Source organism: Corvus moneduloides, chromosome 5 (genome assembly GCF_009650955.1).
Source record: "Corvus moneduloides isolate bCorMon1 chromosome 5, bCorMon1.pri, whole genome shotgun sequence".
In the NCBI taxonomy this organism is placed as follows: Eukaryota; Metazoa; Chordata; class Aves; order Passeriformes; family Corvidae; genus Corvus; species Corvus moneduloides.
In genome coordinates, this window is record NC_045480.1 from 3,536,157 (window position 1) to 3,554,484 (window position 18,328).

The 18,328-nt window shown below is 40.9% G+C and overlaps 1 protein-coding gene across 4 annotated transcripts in view; it reads left to right on the forward strand.

The window, feature by feature from the left end:
- The first annotated feature begins 5 nt into the window (after positions 1–5).
- CTNNA2 (catenin alpha 2) overlaps positions 6–18,328 on the forward strand; it is a 466,491-nt gene continuing 448,168 nt past the window's right edge. Inside the window, exon 1 of one of the 4 annotated variants that reach the window (XM_032107990.1) lies at positions 6–171. Coding sequence is in view for 2 of the 4 variants with exons in the window: in XM_032107989.1 (XP_031963880.1) it covers positions 6,491–6,563 (73 nt within the window). In the remaining 2 variants the exon portion in view is untranslated. Of the gene's footprint in view, positions 172–6,468; positions 6,564–18,328 lie in introns of those variants that run through there. The other 3 variants (XM_032107992.1, XM_032107989.1, XM_032107991.1) reach the window with 3 other exon arrangements.

Consider the following 18,328-nt stretch of genomic DNA (forward strand, 5'->3'; position numbering starts at 1 on the left):
GAGGGAGCGAGGTGAGCGGGAGGCGGGGACCGGGCGACGGAGCCGCGCCGCACACCCGGCCCGTCAGTGACCGGCGCTGCTGGGGAGGAGGAGGCGGCGGCGGAGGAGGCGGCGGCGGCGGCGGCGGCGACGACGACGAGAGATTCTCCCACCCCCACCCACCGAGCTGAGGTGAGGCCAGGGCAAAGCATCTTCCTTTCTTCCCCTCATCCCTTCCTCCCTTTCATCCTTCCTCCCGACCTCCTTCCTTTCAACCTTCTTTCCTTATCCTCCTTCCCCCTTATCTCGCCTTCCCCTCATCCTTCCCTGCGCTTCCTGGTCCTCCTTTCCTTTCTTCTCTCCTTAGCCACCTTTCTCCACTCCTCCCCATCCCCCAGGCTCCCTCTCCCCGTGCCCACATTTCACACCCTACAGATATAATAATCTTGCCTTTTTTTTTCCCCCCCGCTTTTCCTTTTTTTTTTTTTTTTTTTTTTAATGCAATTTCAATTCTCGCGCAGTGAAAGACCGGGAGAGGGAAAGAGACAGAGTCGGTCACAGAGATAATCCCCCCTCCTGTAAAGAATGGGTTTGAATTAATGGTCATTTTGTAGTGCGTGTATTATGGGAAGAGGGGGATTAGATTTAGGGAAGAAAAGAGAGGGTCAAAGGTGTGTTGTTTCACTTATTCATCTATTTACCCACCATCACTTTCAGGTGAAACCTGGCTCCGTATTATCTTAAGTATTTTTTTTTTTGGGGGGGGGGTATTGTTTTAAGTTATTCTCCTTTCTTCAGGCGTCAGAGGCTCCTTCCTCCCTTTTATCCATCCCCCTGTGCGTCCCTGTGCTTTGCAGTAGCTGCTGCTCCGATTGTGTGAGCCGGGAGCCGGCGGGGAAGGGTCGCGGGGAGCGGGGCTGGGCGGTGGGGAGGGGGCTGCGGGCACCTCCTCCATCCCTTCCCTCTAGGCCTCTGCCAGGGTCTGAGACCTTCCCAAGCACCCGCTGCACATCCCAGCCAGCACCCAGCCCGAGAGGTGCCAGCTCCCAGCAGAGGATCTGCTCCGGTGGCGAGGAGCGAAAGTTTAAAGCGTGGCTTTGTCTTTGCGTGGAGCGCCGGGGATGGCGAGGAGCCGTGGGGATGTTGACTGGAAGGCGACGGCAGCCAAAGTGTCTCGTTGTGGGGCTTCTTGGAGTGGAGGAAGTTTCGCTCGGCCATGGTGGTGGTGGGGAGCTGCCAGACTTGCCTGGCTGCCGTGCCCATCTGGGAGGTGGCGTTGGGGATGCTCAGGGGAACATCCATACGCCAGGGCTTTGGGAAAGAAACTTCTATACCTCTTTACAGTGGGGTGTAGCGTGAGGTGGCAGGCGCTTCCTTCTCTGGAGGTTGGAGGGGTGAATGCCCTCCCTCGCATCTCTCTGGCTGCGTGTGATGCCTGGGTTCTTTCTAAGGTGATGCTCTGTCAGCTGGTGGTTGTGTTTCTCTCCTGTGGAGCATTTATTTGATTGCGAGTGTGCTTCGGACAATTCCATCCTTTTGAAGCTTCTGTTTGCTGAATTCGAAGTTAGTTCATACTTCACCAGGATAGATACGTTTCAACCCCCCTGTTACTGTAGAAATCCAGATACCGCAGCAGCCGATGCTACAGCACAGCTCTATCAGCCTGGATATTTAATGCGTATGTTACACATTACCTTGGCATGTATTCCTGAAAAATGTTGGACTTGTCAAGATTGCAGTGAGTCGTGTGTGTGTTTTGGAGTGCCAGGTAGATGAGGAGCATAAACAGGGGCAGGCTCAAACAATGCTGCTGATGTGAACACCAGATTTTCCTGCCTTTGTGGCTATTACAACGCTGCTGGTTTTCCTTTTTACCTGTAGTGCCAGTGATTGATATAATGCATTGTATCAGGCTTTTTGTGCTGCAGGTCGAACAGGATTATTTCTAGAGGAGTGAAAGTACTGATGTGAAGGGTGAAGTTCTGCACTCAATTGTGTAAATGCTTGTTTACAGAAATACCACCTCAGCTGGGTACAAGGTAGCTGTAATTCCATTAATGGGCTCTGCTGATGACAGACGCCTCAACAGGAAAGCTCCAGTGTCACTTGAGCCCTTACATGGAAATACAACTGTAATTCATGCAGATTTTCTGAGAGCTCTTTTAATATTAATGTTGAGCATGCATGGTACTACTGAAATGCCTTTGAAGTCCTGAAAACCAAGAGTATTTGTACACTGAGGCTTTAAAGCCAAAGGAAGCAATTAGATCTTCTGCTCTGACCCCTTGACTGTTGTAGTCAGTTGGATTTCATCCAGTTTTTCTTAAGTGCAGTAACTTGCATTCGGCTGAAACATGTCTTCCAGAAAAATTGGTATTTTGATCGGAAGGCAGTAAGAGGTAGAGAATCTGCTGTTTATTAAGTTATTTGGCTTCAGCTTCCAGTCACTGGTTAGTGATGTGCCTTTCTCCACTATGCTAAAGAACTCAGAGTATTTTCTTACCGTGAAAGTATTTATCTCCTGTAACCCAGTATTCACCTTCTCCTCTACTTGAAAAGACAAATGAACTAAAATTCTTGAAATTTGTCACTGCGTGCATTTTCCTCACAACTCAGTTTCTGGGGATTGTTTTTTTCCAAATCCACTTTTTCAGCATTTTTATGAAACTGTGAGCTGGATACAGCACGCCAGAGCCTTGTCTCAGGAGTGTTTTGTGCATTTAAATATTACCTCTCTGGTGTTACTGTCCTGCTTCTGCATCACATTTACATATTAAACCTTCATTTGCAGCCCTGCATCTTGATCTCCTTCTCTCTGGGTACTCTCACTGTAGCAAACCCTTTGCAGGACTGTTTCTTTCCACAAGAGTTCATCTTTCCATAGACTGGCATGTATTTTCCTGATTGCAGCTTTATAACTTTGTATGTGGCTTTTTAAAATAACGTTTTATTTCTAGCATTGATTGATTATACCCAACACTCCTGATGGCTTTTTGGAACTGATTTATCTCAGTTCTGTAGCACTCTATCAATTTATACTTGTGCAAATTATGTCGTGATTTATGGTGTAGACTTACAAATAATTGAAAAGGTGTTTTGTGGTAGTGGCTCCGCCTTCGGGGAACTCCATGTTAATCTGAGTTATGTTGTGATGAGATCTGCTCAAAAGCTGTTCTTTTTTCTTTTTGAGATGTCACTTAACCAGTTCTTCGCCAGTTTAATTGGTTCTGTTTTGTTGTCAGGCTCGCACAGAACACTGCACCAAGTGCCAGAGAAGTTTATACATGCAGACAGATATTTCTGCCAGTTGGAAGTATCAGTCATATCAAGGAATTAGACCACAATCATTTTAGAAAGTCAGCTTTCATTATTTTACTTCCTATTTTTTGTTACAGAGCTCTGAGGTATCAGTTGAGTCCCATATAATTTTTCTTAACTTATGGTTTTGTTCAGGACTGCCATTGTTCTAACCTTCCTGTGTTTACAACCACTGTCTCACTGGGTCTTTTAGAGCATGGTTGTAACATAAATGTTCATTCAGACTTTTGGAATTTTCCCAGGATTTTCAGAATTCCTAAAAATCCATGTTGGTAGGGCAGATAACTCCTTGGACACTTCTGAGAGTGCTCTTCATGGTGATCTTTGGTCCTGCTGACCGAAAATGTTTACTGCAAAGTAATACTGTTTTAACATTGTATTTGCAATGGGATGGAAAAGTAATTAATGTTCTCATGAGGTACCAGCAAATTATCAAGTACTTTGCATATGCAGAATTGCTTTATGAATGTATCTGCCCTTTTGCACTATTGGTGGAACTCAGAGTCCCTGTTTAGCACCACACCTGTGTGACAGCTGAGATATCTTTTGTTCCTACGGTTTCCCCCCACTTTTTTTCTGCTGCCAAGAAATGTCTTCATCCTCACCTATTAGTTTTTTACACCCACTGTTTCAAAAAGTATGAATTTTTTATCGCTTAACACTTTTCTTCTTGTTACATATGAATTATAACCACAGTATTTATTGAAATCTGTTTTGTGGCCAAATTGTAGTAGTTATGACAATGCCTTGCAGGTATTACATGCTGTCTGAACACACCAGCATGAGGTTTTTTTCTTTTTTTTTTCTGTTTGCAATGACAGAAACACATTTTATTACATTTTAGGTGAGTAGGCTTTGCTTTTAATACAGCATATTCCAAGGCTTGGCTAAAGAAAGCTCAGCTCTTTATTCACTTGCTCCATAGTTTGTTCAAAAGTGGACACAGTATAGGAATACTCTGAATTTAGATACAATATCAAAGGGTTGTGGAAAGAGAAGGGACAACTATACTGAAAGGATCATAAAACCACAGAATGGTTTGGGTTGAAAGAGACTTCTAAAATCATCCAGTCCCACCCCCTGCCAGGGGCAGGGACACCTTCCACTATCCCACGCTGCTCCAAGCCCCGTCCAGCCTGGCCTTGGACACTTCCAGGGATGGGACAGTCACAGCTTCTCTGGGCATCCTGTGCCTCACCACCCTCAAGGGGAAGAATAAGTAAATAAATAATCAAATATGCAGTCGGAGATAAGAAAGGCAATGTACAGAAATAAAGAGTAGCGGCACCAACCTGTTAGAAATCACAGTGACAGGCTTAGGATGTAACTTGATGGGAGGTTTTGTGGCTCAGGAATTGGTCCCTTGGAGCTGGTTTAGTTAAGATGCAAGAAGGAGATATAAAAAAGACCAGAATGGGAAGGGAAGGTGAAAGTTACAAAAAGAAAGTTGTATTTCACAGGAGGGTGAGAGCTACTCCTGACTGAGATAAACTTGTTGATTTCATATAAACACCACATTTGTTACATTTGTTAGGATAAAGGGCTCAGAAAACTTTCCTGAGGCACAGCTTTCCAAACCAGCAGGCTGGTGCAGGGAGCAGGAGCAGCTGAGGCTCTCATTCCTCTCTGGAGGTCCAGTACTGATGGGTGAGATCCTCCAGCTGGGTCAACAACACCTGAACCTGACTAGGAGCAAATTGCTGCTGAGTCCAGCGTGCCTTGAGCAGTGTTGGAAAGTAAAAAACCAGGATTTTTTTAAGACTACTGTAACAGAAAAGTTGAAGAGGTGACAACAAAGAACAGAAACCAGGTTTTGTCCTGTATAAAAGAAGTGGTTGATAATTAGGTTAACAACGTCCTAAGTTCTGGTGTCCCCAACATAAGAAGGACATGGAACTGTTGGAGCAAGTCGAGGGAAGGCCAAGAAGTTGAGAAGGGGACCAGAGCATCATTCCCATGGAGACAAGTTGAGAAAGTTGGGGCTGTTCAGCCTGGAGAGGAGAAAATTGTGAGGAGACCTCAGAGCCCATTCCAGTATCAGAAGGGGCTGCAGGAAATCCAGAGTGGGATTGTTCATCAGGAACTGTAGTGACAGGACAAGGAGTGTTTGGTTCAAACTGAAAGAGGGGAACTTTAGGTTAGAAATACAGAAAAAATTCTTGGCTGTGAGGGTGGTGAGGCCCTGGCACAGGTTGCCCAGAGAAGCTGTGGCTGCCCCTGGATCCCTGGAAGGCCAGGTTGGACAGGCTTGGAGCAACCTGGGCTAGTGGAAGGTGTCCCTGCTCATGGCAGGCGGTGGAACAAAATGATCTTTAAGGTCCCTTCTAAACTAAACCATTCCAAGTTATTTTAAGTTATTCTAAGTTATTGTATTATTGCTTCTTATTTAGAGGGATGCATCGTACACCTAAATATACCCCAGAGTGATAACACTGTTGTATCAAGTCTTTGGTTGGGCAGGCTCAGCACTCTACGGCTGTAAACGAATTTTGTATCAGGTTTCTGGATAAAAGCTCTGCGTCTCAGTTTTCTCATGGTCTCCTCAGCATCACACACGAGCCACTGAGCGAGCAGTGATATCTGGTTCCAGGCAGGGGTTGGACACAGAAAGGCATTCGTGAATGTTTCCAAACAGTAGGATAGGTTGAAGTCATATTTATACAACAAAAGATGAGCTGCTCTGGGAAAATAAACTGTCGTGACCATCACTTAACAGTACACTTGTTTGGAAGGCAAGATTTTCGTGTTCCTTGTGTTTTGAATCATTTTTTGTTTTGGCATGGAATGAGCAGGTGGATTTTAAAAAGGCCAGCAAAATTAAAACTCTTTCCTCTAGCAGGACTATCCTTCTCCCCACTCCCCCATACACATTTTATTGTCTTAGATGTCTTGTGCTGTCATCAGACAAAGCATTTTGAGTTTTAAAGGGGCAGGAGGAAAGCTTTTCTGTATTTTTTCACTGGTTGTGTGGAGAAAGCACACCTTTCCTCGGAGTACTTTAACTCTGCTGAATCAGCATTTTCTGATAGCAAGGCTTTTTTTTTTTTTTTTTTTCCTCCTTTGGAGTATTTTTTGTCTAGCTGTGCTTTTCAGCCACATCACCCCCTGCATTAGTATTCTGGTACAGAGAACAGTGGAGAGACATTTTCAACATTGCAGCAGAGACTGCCCAAGTTTTCAGGCTTTGTAAGTAATGCGAATTTCTCAGTTAAGTGAAGCTGAATCCTGTAACATTAAGGACGTCTCACAGGGGTTGCATTGGAGAGGTAAGAAAAACAGTAGATGCTGCAGTTATACAAAAGAATTTCTGTGTTCAGAGTATTTCAAAGATATTTTTGCAGACACTCCAATCTGCTGTTATTACTGGTGTTACAGTAATTATGATGTGACATTTCTTTCTCCTGTGGACTTGTCCTTTTCTTTGCAACTCTGTATTTTAAAAAAAACCAAGCATATGTTACAATATGCTTAATGCAGACGAGAATATTAAAATGGAAGGCAGTTTGAATGTAAGTGGAACTTAAATTCTGAATGCAAAAAGTGTAAGTGGTTTTGTCAGGGGAGGCTCCCAGTTGCCCAGGTGACTTCTGCAAATGGGGCTTAAGCTTTTAAGTTACTTAAAGCTTCTAAATGGATTATTCACTTTGCCCTTTCCTACAACTAATCAACCTTAATTTTTAATACGCTGTTATTTACTAACAAAACCCACTCTGCTGTATTCCATTGAATCTCTTTTTATGGCAATTCTCCATTACAACTCATTCAGCACAGCAGGGGCAGCTGAATCTCTCCGTTCTCTAAGTTGTGCTTGTAAAGAAAGGATCAATGGCAAATATTCCTTATGTTTTAAATACAGAAGCTGTGTCCATCCTGTGCAGAGCTGGCAAAACCACTTTTATCAGTTCTCTATATCTTTTCAGACATCAAAAGAAACTCCCAATGACTTCTTCCTAGAGATTTAACTTTCAAGTTAGACAGTGGAGTAAAGCACTTAAAAACAGAGTAAAATTTCAGTAAGCACTGGTTTCAGTTCTGTTTTAGTGCCATCATGTCACTGGCAATAGTTGTGTCCTTTCCAGGTGATCCACACTAAGAAAAATGAATAAAATCTTTCAAGAAGAGAATTTTTTGCGAACAGATAATCTGAGGCAGATGTTTTTATCTGATTAGGTATTTTTTTTCTCTTTGCTACTTCTAGAAAAAACGTATTGGGATAGTGAAATGTCTTCTTCAAAGCTGTTCTGTGACTTTTGAGTTAATTTGGAGATTTCTGTAAATAAACATTTTTAAGTAAACGAGTGAATAAAAATCAACAGAGAAAAGGTGTGATGTCCTCTGTCATTAAATATTAACTTTCTTGAATGTTACTATCAGATCTCTCTTCCTGATATAAAATGATCAGCTGTGGTAAGTTACTCATGGGTGAATTCTTCATTATATTTATGGAGAAACTTTGAATATAGAACCCAAATACTCTTTTTTCTTCTGCATCTCTGTAAAAAAATCATATGATGAAAATGGTTATTTCATTTTTTACCAAAATAGAACAGGATTGTTTCTAACTTTTTTTTATTGTGACAGAATATTTAAGTAAAATTTTGTCATCCGTGCTTGATAGAGAATTTATCGAAGTGCTTTGTAACTTGTTATCCCATGGTTACAAATGTTGCCTGTTCAGATAAGAGACTGTACAGACTTATAAGAAAAGGTATAAAAGAGATAACAACTAAAATATGAAGTGAGAAAAATCCAGGGTAAGTAGGAAAGTAGTTCTTCCATGTGTAAAATATGGAAAAGCTGGTTACTTTAGTTCTTGCAATTAAAATCCACAGGTTGAATTTTAAAATCTAAAGATTTTAAAATTTAAAATTTTAACCTTAAAATGAAGTTATAGAATAGCAAAGAAAAAACTTCCATAAAAGTGCCATTTGCTACCACTTTTTTTTTCCCCTTAATGGGGTCAAAGTGAGAGAGATTCATATATTTTTATTGCAGCATAGGAACTCGTTTCTAGTTCTTGTGCAGATAGTCTTCAGTGCTTACTATAATCAAGTCAGAAATTGGATTTTTCCTGCAAATTCAGGATTACAGCTGCTTAGTCTAATTTTAAACGTCTCTATTATCTCCGTCATCTCCATTCCCAGTGCTTGGATGCTCCGCAGAAATACTTCTAAGAACAAGAAATCATCAGGAAGCCCATGAATGAAGGAGGATGAGGTGGTGTAGGGAGAGAATCAGAATAAAAACACTCTGACAAATGTCCTGCTTGGCTGGGAGCGCTGCTCAGAGGCTGCAGAGTTTGCAGAGCTGTTACTTGGCTCACATGGGTGGCCCCATGCTCCCCCTAAAATTCAAGCTGAATTTCATTCAGCGTCTTTTGGACTCTTGGCCTTGCTGAATATTGTTTCTGGGTCACAGCTGATATCTAGAAAGAACAGGAATGTGAAGAAAAGGAAAGAGAAGAACTATTTCCATCTTATGATTTCATTTTCCTTGCATGGCTTAGGGAGAATTCCGTACGTGGCTAAGGGAGCAAACTGAATCCCTTGATGTGTTAATTTGCTCTCGCACACTAATTGCATCCTTGAACAAAGTTTTACTTTTTTTTTTCTTTTTTTTTCTTTTATACTCAAATTCCAACCCTCTCGCTCAGGCCTGAGCCCAGGGAATGCAGGTGAGTGTAAGGGAAGTGCTCAGGTGCTTTCTAGGTGCTAAAGAGCAGTGGGGACACAGGTCCTGGGCAGGATTGTCTTCTACCCATGCTGTGTTTGGATGAAAACCAGCATCAAGTCTTATACACATTTTCACATTCTCTGTGTGCTTTTCTCATCTTCTAAATAGCTTAAGTGCATTTCCAGAGCGTTTTTTACAAATATTTTATGGCTTGCCGTGTTCTAATTCTGTACTTACTACCAGCTGTGTTTTTGTTTACAAATTCAGCCTAAGAACTAGAAAATGTCTGGGGTATCTGTGTTCAGGTATTTACCTTCATTTGGCTGGGTAAGAAACAACATTTTATTATTGTTTTTAATTATATTTAATATATTTAATTATAATTTCCTTAACGTGATCAGGGAAACCATCACCTTGCTTCTTGTGAAGTCTTCTTGGAACGCCAGCCAAAGGGATTGAATGGTCCCAGGTGATCTCAAACACTGCAGCACAACCTAATTTACATGACAGAGTAGTATGGAAGCATACATTTTGTGCAAACATAGCCAAAAAGCCTTCAGAATTAATGTCTTGAGGTAGTTGAGAAAGCTGAGTGACTGTAGTAGCCATGGTAACTTTTTTCCCTTTTGCTTTTAAGTAGAAACCTCGCTGATTACAAGGCTCCGTGTGAGACTTAAGCTGGGGCTTAGCAAACTACAAATGTGGTGGCAGCAAAGGAAAAATCACAGATAACTGGACAGATTCAACACAGGGAGAGCAGTGTGGATTGGATGCAAAAACAGTAGGCGTGCAAACTCAATTAGGTTGAGAGCTGTAATTGTGACAGAGTTGCTTTTTTGGAGGCTCCACACTCCATATTCTGATATTTTGCTACTACTTTTAGAACTGTTTTGGCTTGACATGTGCTGAAGTTGCACGTCCCCTTTAGCTCAGATGCTGCCAGACACTGACTTTGGACTGACAGATCCTTGCAAACTTGATTGCATCCTAAGGGTGGAGTCAGCTTAACTTTAATTGTTTTATGGCTTTTGGGTTCACGAGAATGATGCTGAGATGCATTGACAACATGAGTGTGCTCAGGTCTCTTGTCAGCTTAATGAGTTTATTTTTGTTGGCTGGTTGACAGCCAAAAGAAACCAAAGAAAATTACATAGCCCAAGAACAGCTTCTTGGCTGGTTTTTCATAAAAAGATCAGTCAGGAGGAAGGGAAAACACTAGAGATGGATATTTTGAATATTTCTTTTTTTTTTAAATCAGTTTTCCATAATGGTGTGAAAATAGAGGTCTGATAGTTTTGCTCTCTGTGCACCATAAACACATTAGAGGTGGTGTGAGGTCTGTTCTGGTGCCACGATATCCAGAAGAAAGGTTTGTGCCAGATAATCCACAGTAATTAAATATTTCATGAAACAAGAGTGAGAGTGAGATGGGCTGTGCAATGATTAGGACAGGGGTGGATCAGAGCAATCAGTGTTTGATTACACAAAAGGAACCTCTAAGGAAGGACTGGAAACCACATTCCCCAGAGAAATACCATAGGAAGTTTATCAAGGGATAGTGCTGGATTCTACACCTGGGATGGACAGCCCTGGATGTATGGACAGACTGGGGAATGATATCCAGCTCAGGATATTCTGTGATTTTTAGAAAATAAGATATTACAGTTTAAACACTCCAGGTGTGTTTGTAATTACTGGTGTGAATTGGACAGTTTGATTGGATCTCCAAAATTTTTGAGTGACCTTCTACAGTCACCCCTTGGCTGGGGTGGTTTGGATGTTTCTCTTTCATCATTGTTTTTCATCATAAGCTTTTCCTTGGGGTGAAAGCAAGGTCATGTAAATGAGGAAAAAATTTTGAAATCACTCTTTAAAAAAATGTGTTTTCAGTAATTTCCACCTAGCTTTAATTAGAAATTGGAATGGAAGTCACCTCTGGGGCATTATAGTTCGGGTATGGGAAATAGAGGGAAAGCACAGCTGCTGTGGGACAGGTACATCACAGCAAGACTTTTAACAGCTTCAAGTACTTAGAGGTCCCTTTATTAGGAGGAAAGTTTGTAAATACAAAAAAAGAAGAAGTACTGTGTCTGAGCAGATAAATCTCCTTCAAGCATTAAAATAAAACTAAAGCACCCATATTGAATCTGAGCTCTGGTCTTCACGTAATCCTCCTTTTGCCTTGAATCTGAAATCCGTTTCTCCAATTTCAAGAAATGTGCAAAACATGAGGAACACTTAACAAGGATTGAGTAGAAAGATTTATTTTACCGGGAGCCTCTTCCAGCGTTGCAGATGGTTTCTGGCTGTCTTGTCTAAGGCACTAGTTTGGGTATTCAGATTATGCAAGATTAAACCCTTGATCTTTTGAAATTAATTACAGAATTTTCATCAATGTTGCAAAGCTCTTACCCAACATTTCTGGAGCTGGTTCTGCCTTTGGCTGTGGACTGCGTGTCTTTTAAGTGTAGCTGGAGCCAGTCCTGTATGCTATTACAGTGATACATAGATTACTTCTATCTCTGGAAAATTCAAATTGTTTCTCTGTGTTACCTTATAGAGCTGTTGTGAGCACTGATTGTGTCTGTTTAGAAAGCAGATGATTTGTGTGAGCAGGATTTTTTTTTGCCATTTTAACATTAAAAAAAAATTAGCAATAAGTGTCTGGTACATCAGCTCTTCTTTGCATCTGATTTCTGAGCGGCTGCAAATATACAATATTTACTGCTCAGTCTTTCATTTTAATGAGCTATTTTTTGTGGTGTTGATTTAATCTGAAGACTGCTTTTCCTCTGAAGTGAGAAGCTTCTTTTGTCATGTTGGGACATTTGAAGAAAACATTATAGGTGGACTCAGTTCCCTGAATATGATGGAGACACCTTGCAGTGTTCAGCTTTGCTCTTCACTTAGGTTGTGGGTCTCACACAGGTTTGATTCTGTACAATATTCTGGGTCATAACTCAGTGCCAAAAAAAACCCCAGCCCTACCAAAGCACTGAGTTACTTGAGTGTCACTGTATTTCCCCCAAAAGGTGCTGATGTGGGTGGAAAGATGCCCTGGGTCCAGGAACCACAACTCAGGGTCAGTCTTTAGTGTGGCAAGGTACATGAAATGTTGGTGAAATTTGGTGAGAGAACTGGCATCTCAGAGAAAATTTTCAAAGTGGAAATAGAATTTCAAATGTTGTCTTAAATTATGGGTCTGACAGGTACGTGTATCTTACACTCTGTGTGATGAATCTGAATTAACTCTGGGCCTGTGTTTCTGAACACAGAATACTGTGGAAAACATCACAAGGAGAGATGCAAGATCTGTCAAGGGCAGTGATCACAGTCAATATGTTAGAAGGGTTTCGTTATTTGTTTCTCCAAGGCAATTTTGCTGTCTGAAGAGCAACTGTTGTGTTTTCATTTTTGGATCCCACTAAATCAAATGGATTTGGTGATGGTGTGTAATCACTTGGATTTCTTCTGTCACAGCAGTGATACCATACCACCATGTGCAGTCCTTGCATCTGTTTAATCACCATTAAAGAAGCTGTTAGGTTTTTAGCCATATTTATCAAGGTCCTCTATCGTGAAAATGCGAAGCAAATACTCACCACCGCCTTCTACTGGAAGTTGTCCCTGCCCATGGCAGGAGGTTTGGAACTAAATGATCTTTAAAGGTTCCTTCCAACCCAAACCACTGTGTGATTCTATGATCCTGTGATTTTGTTCTTTTAAAGAAAGAATTTTATTGAGAGTCATTCCTAAAATTCAATCCAAACTTCACACCAAAGAAGTATATGTCTATACATTCCTAAATAACGGAGCGAAAATTACGTGTCAGTAGTATTTTTAAAACTAAAACCATTTGAATGTGTTAAAATTGAGTTCTGCACAATATTGTGAAAAAGCTGAAAAATAGCAAACCTTGGTTTTTATTCTGATAAATTATTATGCTTCAGGTGATTTCCAGATGTCTTACGTGTTAAAGTAATGAGCACTTCCCATGCCAAACTGTTTTTTGCTAAGTTAGGTTCTTAAGCCAAAGGAAAAATTAATTTTTAAGAGCTGCATTTCTGTGAAGATTGTTACAAAATGCGAATCGTTGTAGTGAGGCCTCAATAAAAAGCAATCTGTTATTCCTTGTGTTTTATTTCAAGACAGCTGAATGTAGGGAGATGCTTTTTTGCTCCACACTTGCTCAGAGTTGCTGCAGTCCAATGTTTGCTGTCCTGGTGCTATTTTTGTTGCTGCTGTTTGTGTTGAAGACTTGTGATTTCATTAACAGTTATTTTAAAACCTGAGCAACCTGACAGAGGGCTAAATAGAGCATAATTCTGTTTCCCATGTAGATAAGCACAGCAACACATGAATAAAAATCAGGTTGGCCTCTCCTCCACGCTTCACAAGTCTCCTGTGTGGCTTTGGCAGCCTTTGGGAAATGGGCCATGTTATCTTTAATTTTTAAAATAATTAGCATTACTTTAATCCAAAGTGTATTTCTAGATCAATTTAAGAATAATAATAGTTGTGGTTGTTAAGACTCCTCTTTTTCTGGCTGTTTTTGTCTGTGTTCCTGGCATGGGGGAGTGGGATCTTAGCCTATTAGCCACCTTCCCTGGGTGGGAAGCCATGCACTGAGTGAAGGAGTGAAACAATTTTCCCAGACTTTGAGCCTGTTGTGATAACCCTTGAAACCCCAAACTCGTGTCCTACATGTTAACCTCACCTAGAGCTTCCACAAGTCATCCTAAGAGAGTGTCTTTGTCACTCAGGCTGTCACAACACAGGCTCGTGTTTGTCCTTGGAATTAAGCAACTTTGATTAAATTACACATGCTCTCCTGATCCTTGTTTTTCTGGCCTTAAAGAGTGGTGTGGCGACCTTCTGCTGACACTACAGGGAATGTGGGCTTTGTTGATGAATTTGAGATCTGCCCCTGAAGTTTCAACCAGAGGCACTTGTTCTACAACACCAGCTTTGTTTTTTGGGGTTATCACTGTGACTTTGGTCCCTTCTCTCCATTAGGTCCCATGTGCTAATACTTGTATTCATTTGATGTGATTTGCTTAATGTAAGAAAGCAAGCCCGTGCTACATTCATTTTTAAGTGAAGAGAAAAAAATTACTTTCTCTGGAATGATGACAATGAGCTGTTTATTACCACAAGCTGTGCGTTTTATTTTCTTTTACTTAGAAAGCAGTGATTTGTCTGAATTTTTGGAGTGGTTTTTAAGTGAATAATGATATAAGAGCCTTCTTACTTGAGGCTTCTTATAAATGTGGTTATTTATATGAGGAAAAATTGTTCAAGCGTGGATTATTTATGTGGAGGAGAAAACTGGCTCTGGATTGATAGAATTTTTCTTTCCCATCTGCTCTGAACGAATTTGTTTTCTCTGTGAGCAATGAGTGCTCTCTTGCAACTTTGTTTTAGATACTTAGGAGCTCCTTGTACTACTCCCCTTGGTAAAGTGATCCAATTCCAACCTCACCTTTTGTTCTTCAAGGCAAACTTTGTTCTCTCATGTCTTCAAAGAAGTGTTGTGGCCTTTCCCCTTTCAGTTTTAGCAGACCTGGTTTCATAAGGCATTTAAAAAGTAGAATTGAATGGGGTTTTTTTTCCTTTAGTCTAGTGGCATTGTCATGTTTTTTCCTTAATTTTTTCTTTTTTCTTTTTTTTTTTCTCTACAACAACTAAGAAGATTAATTGCACTTTGCCCCCACCCCCTTTTGATTTCACTTTTGATGCCAGTCCCTTTCTCAGATGGTCCAGTCTATGCCTGGAGCCTGGGCTCAGCCTGCCGAGGTCAACTTACTCACCAGAATGTTTCAAAATGGGTAATTCTACCATTGGGAATGTGCAGTTTTTGGCCAAAAGAGCATCCAAGCAGCCTTCCTAAAGCATTTTTAATTATTGACAGTAGAGAGAGATGTGGAGGGGTTTATATCAATAAAGATATCTCCTACCTACGGCCAAGAATGACCTAATTTATTTATTTTTTTTTAGGTACACCAGCAGGATCTATCTGTAAACAGTTTCTAAGCAACAGCTCCCTGTCCTCTAGAAAGAATGTCACATTTTATTCGTGGCTCCTGGGTTTTCGAGCCCTTCTGCCCAAATCTGCCCTGGTTAGGGGGAGGTTGGAGTCTCTTCAGCAAGGACAGCTCTCCTCTTTTGTAGTACCAACACCCACCTACAGCTCGATGAGGTGTTGGAAATTAAAAAATCACTGTCTCCTTTAGTGCTGCTTTCCCAACAGCTTTGCTGTCACAGGCCAGCACTGTGAATTATTTCTGTGCAGCTTCATAAACAATCTGTAGTGATCAAAGAGCCCATATTTCTACTTCCATTTAAATCCAGGAGGTGACAAACCAGAAACACCTAAGTAATTTTTTTTTTTTGTTTTAATGATTACATGGTTTGAACTGGTTTTAAGGGAAAAAGTAAGTTTTCCCCACAGCACAAGAGGTCTCTGTTTACACCAAGACTTGTGTGGCATCTGTCTCAGACTGGGGAAATTCAGAGGTAAAGAAAATGAGAGCCCTTTGCTATCAGATTTTTACTAAGCCTGTCCCTGAAAGTATCCAAGGCCAGGTTGGACAGGGCTTGGAGCAGCTTGGTCTAGGGGAAGGTGTCCCTGCCCATGGCAGGGTGTTGGAAGGAGATGGTCTTTAAGGTCCCTTCCAACCCAAACCATTCTGTGGTTCTCTGATACCACCAGAATCTTTTAAAAAAATGTTAACCTGTGGCCTGTGGAGATGAAGAAATTGGTTCAGGCTGTTGGAACTTGGAGAGTCATAGATGTCAAGTTCTGTATCTGATCTACCACATCCTGCCTTAGCTGAGACTGCTTTTGAGGTGGAAGAGCACAGATCTTGTGGGAAGCAGGTTTTGCACCAGAGTACATTGTAGTGGAAGATGATCATAAACTCATTTACTACGAGGTGGGGAAGAGTCAGCTGGAATCTGTCTCCCATATTTCAAGAAAAGCAGCCTTCATGAAAACACAGTGGAGGCTGCTTACAGAAGAAGCTTGAATTATATCATACTAATTCCATGGTCCCATTTATGAGATATGTTTGCCAACTCTGTGAGGCAGCAGAAGTAAACTTCTAGTTTGTTGAAGATTTGGGAGGAAGAAGAGTAACCTCAGCAGAGGATGGTAGCACCTGCAGAAATGTTTTGTTCATTTTACTTGGTTATTTTAATTTGCTCTCTGTTTTCTCCTACTGTTACGCAGTATTTCAGTTTGAAAAATGGTCTTGCTGCTTTTATTAACAGAGAAGGCCTGTGGATGTTGGAACTGTGTGCATTTGAGCAATGGTTATGATTGATAATACAGGCTGTAGCCTGTGGCCTGATTTAAGGGAATTGTAGAATTTATTTCTTCTCTAGATGAGGTAAAATGATAGGTCTTGGTGTGCTTTTGAGAAAAACAGAGCTCTCTATATGTTTCCTCTGCTGTTGTGAGGAGCTGTCTAGTTTCTTAAAACTGTCTTTGATTACAAATCAAACAAAGGAAATAGAGATTTCTGCCACATACAGAATGGGGAGTGAAAAAGTAACGGAGGCACTTTTCTGGCTTGCATTAAGAAATAAAACTGAGTAGAAGGAATTCTGAAAGAGAGGTTAGATATTATGATGTGCAAGTGGGAAGCACAACAAGAACAGTAGTTTAGAATACCTGTCTGTTTAAAACTTAACATCAAAGTTAAAAAATCTGGAGTTAGAAGACAGATGAAACTTGAGCTTTTGAAGAAATTTTTATGAAAAGGGCAATAAAACTGAGATTTGTGATGGTCTTACTCTTTAGGGGCTGCTAGGGTGGCGTCCTGTCAAATACCATAAAAACAGGCTGATGAAAGACCGAGAGTAAATTCTGGTTTTTACTGTTTTCAGCATTCTCACCTTCTCCATTACATTTTGACCAAGAGTAGTGTATCATCATAAAATTCAGACTAAAAGTGAGCTTTTGGGGCTTTATGCCTTTCTGTTCATTTCTTAGGTAAAGAAAATGGTAATCTCAGGCAATCCCTACCAATATTTGGCTGATATTTCCCTCTAGCTTTGGGCGAAATTTACCTGATTATTTGTCTTTCATATAGAATAATTCCTTATTATTATCATTATTTCTCTGTTATTCTGTGAGACATAGATAAGTCCCACTGAAAGAATGTCTCTATTACTTAAATATTCCACTGTATACTAAATATTCTTTTCTGTACAAGGCAAATTCTTCTACCTTTGCAAGCTCTGGGTTTACAGGAAAACCTCCCTTTTCACAAGCAAACTATTGTAGCTTTGTTTCCTGCATATATTAACAAAATGCTTGAAGATTGAAGGGAGTGAACATGCAGTGAGTCATCTTGTGTGGAGAATAAAACCTGATATATTTGTGAATGAAATCCAGCTTTGTGAAGTGGAGCGTGTAGTTTATTATTGCTGCTTTTTGGGTTTGTTTGGGTTTGGTATTTTTAGAAAATTTTTGCTTTTAACAGATGTGTGAGGAAAGCTTTAATTAGACTCTGGAAGTGCTGTCATACACACACTTTGTGGATTTGCAAATATTGGGATGAATTGAATTTAGTAGAACTTTAATATGACTGGGAATATCTGCCTGAGATGTTTTGAATAATTTTTGGAGGTGCCTCCCTTGACTCTGTTTCAGGAGCTTTGATTCCTAAATCTAAACATGAACATGTGGATGCCTAAAAAGTTTGGAAGTGAACTGAACACTGAAAGCTTGAAGTTCCTTGACTGTTGTGTATTAGAACAAGTGTAGGATTTTAGCAGAATTGTGAGCTGGTCTGATGACATCTCTGGAATGCCAAAGTCTGCCCAAGTGCAAGCGTTGTACAAAGATGTCTGCAACTCAGAAAGTACTAAACATGCTGATCGCAGGGAAAGTTAATAATAGAATCTGTCCTTCTTTCTCTAATGGTGGTTGGAAACAAAGAGGACATGTATGGTTTGATTGATCCCTGGATGTTCCATCCAGCCTCTAAGAACCAGCTGTTATGGACTCCCTGAGTCTCAGGGCAGCAACTGGACCAGAGTTTTTAATTGAGGACAGATAAGTTATTGTTTCACAGCTTCCCTCATTAATGTTCCCTTCACCTCTCAAATACCCTGCTGCAATTGGTTCCAAGAATCTGAGGGGAGAAATGTTGCTTGTTTGATGCTTTGAAATCTGATGAGTGAAGAATTTGAGATGCATTTAAGTTCTTGTGTCATAGGAGCTATGGTGAGTTCTGTTCACCTCCATGCTATCTGTCCTCTCATAGAATCATGGAATGGTCTGGGTTGGAAGGGACCTTAAAGATCATCCAGTTCCAACCGCCTGCCATGGGCAGGGACACCTTCCACT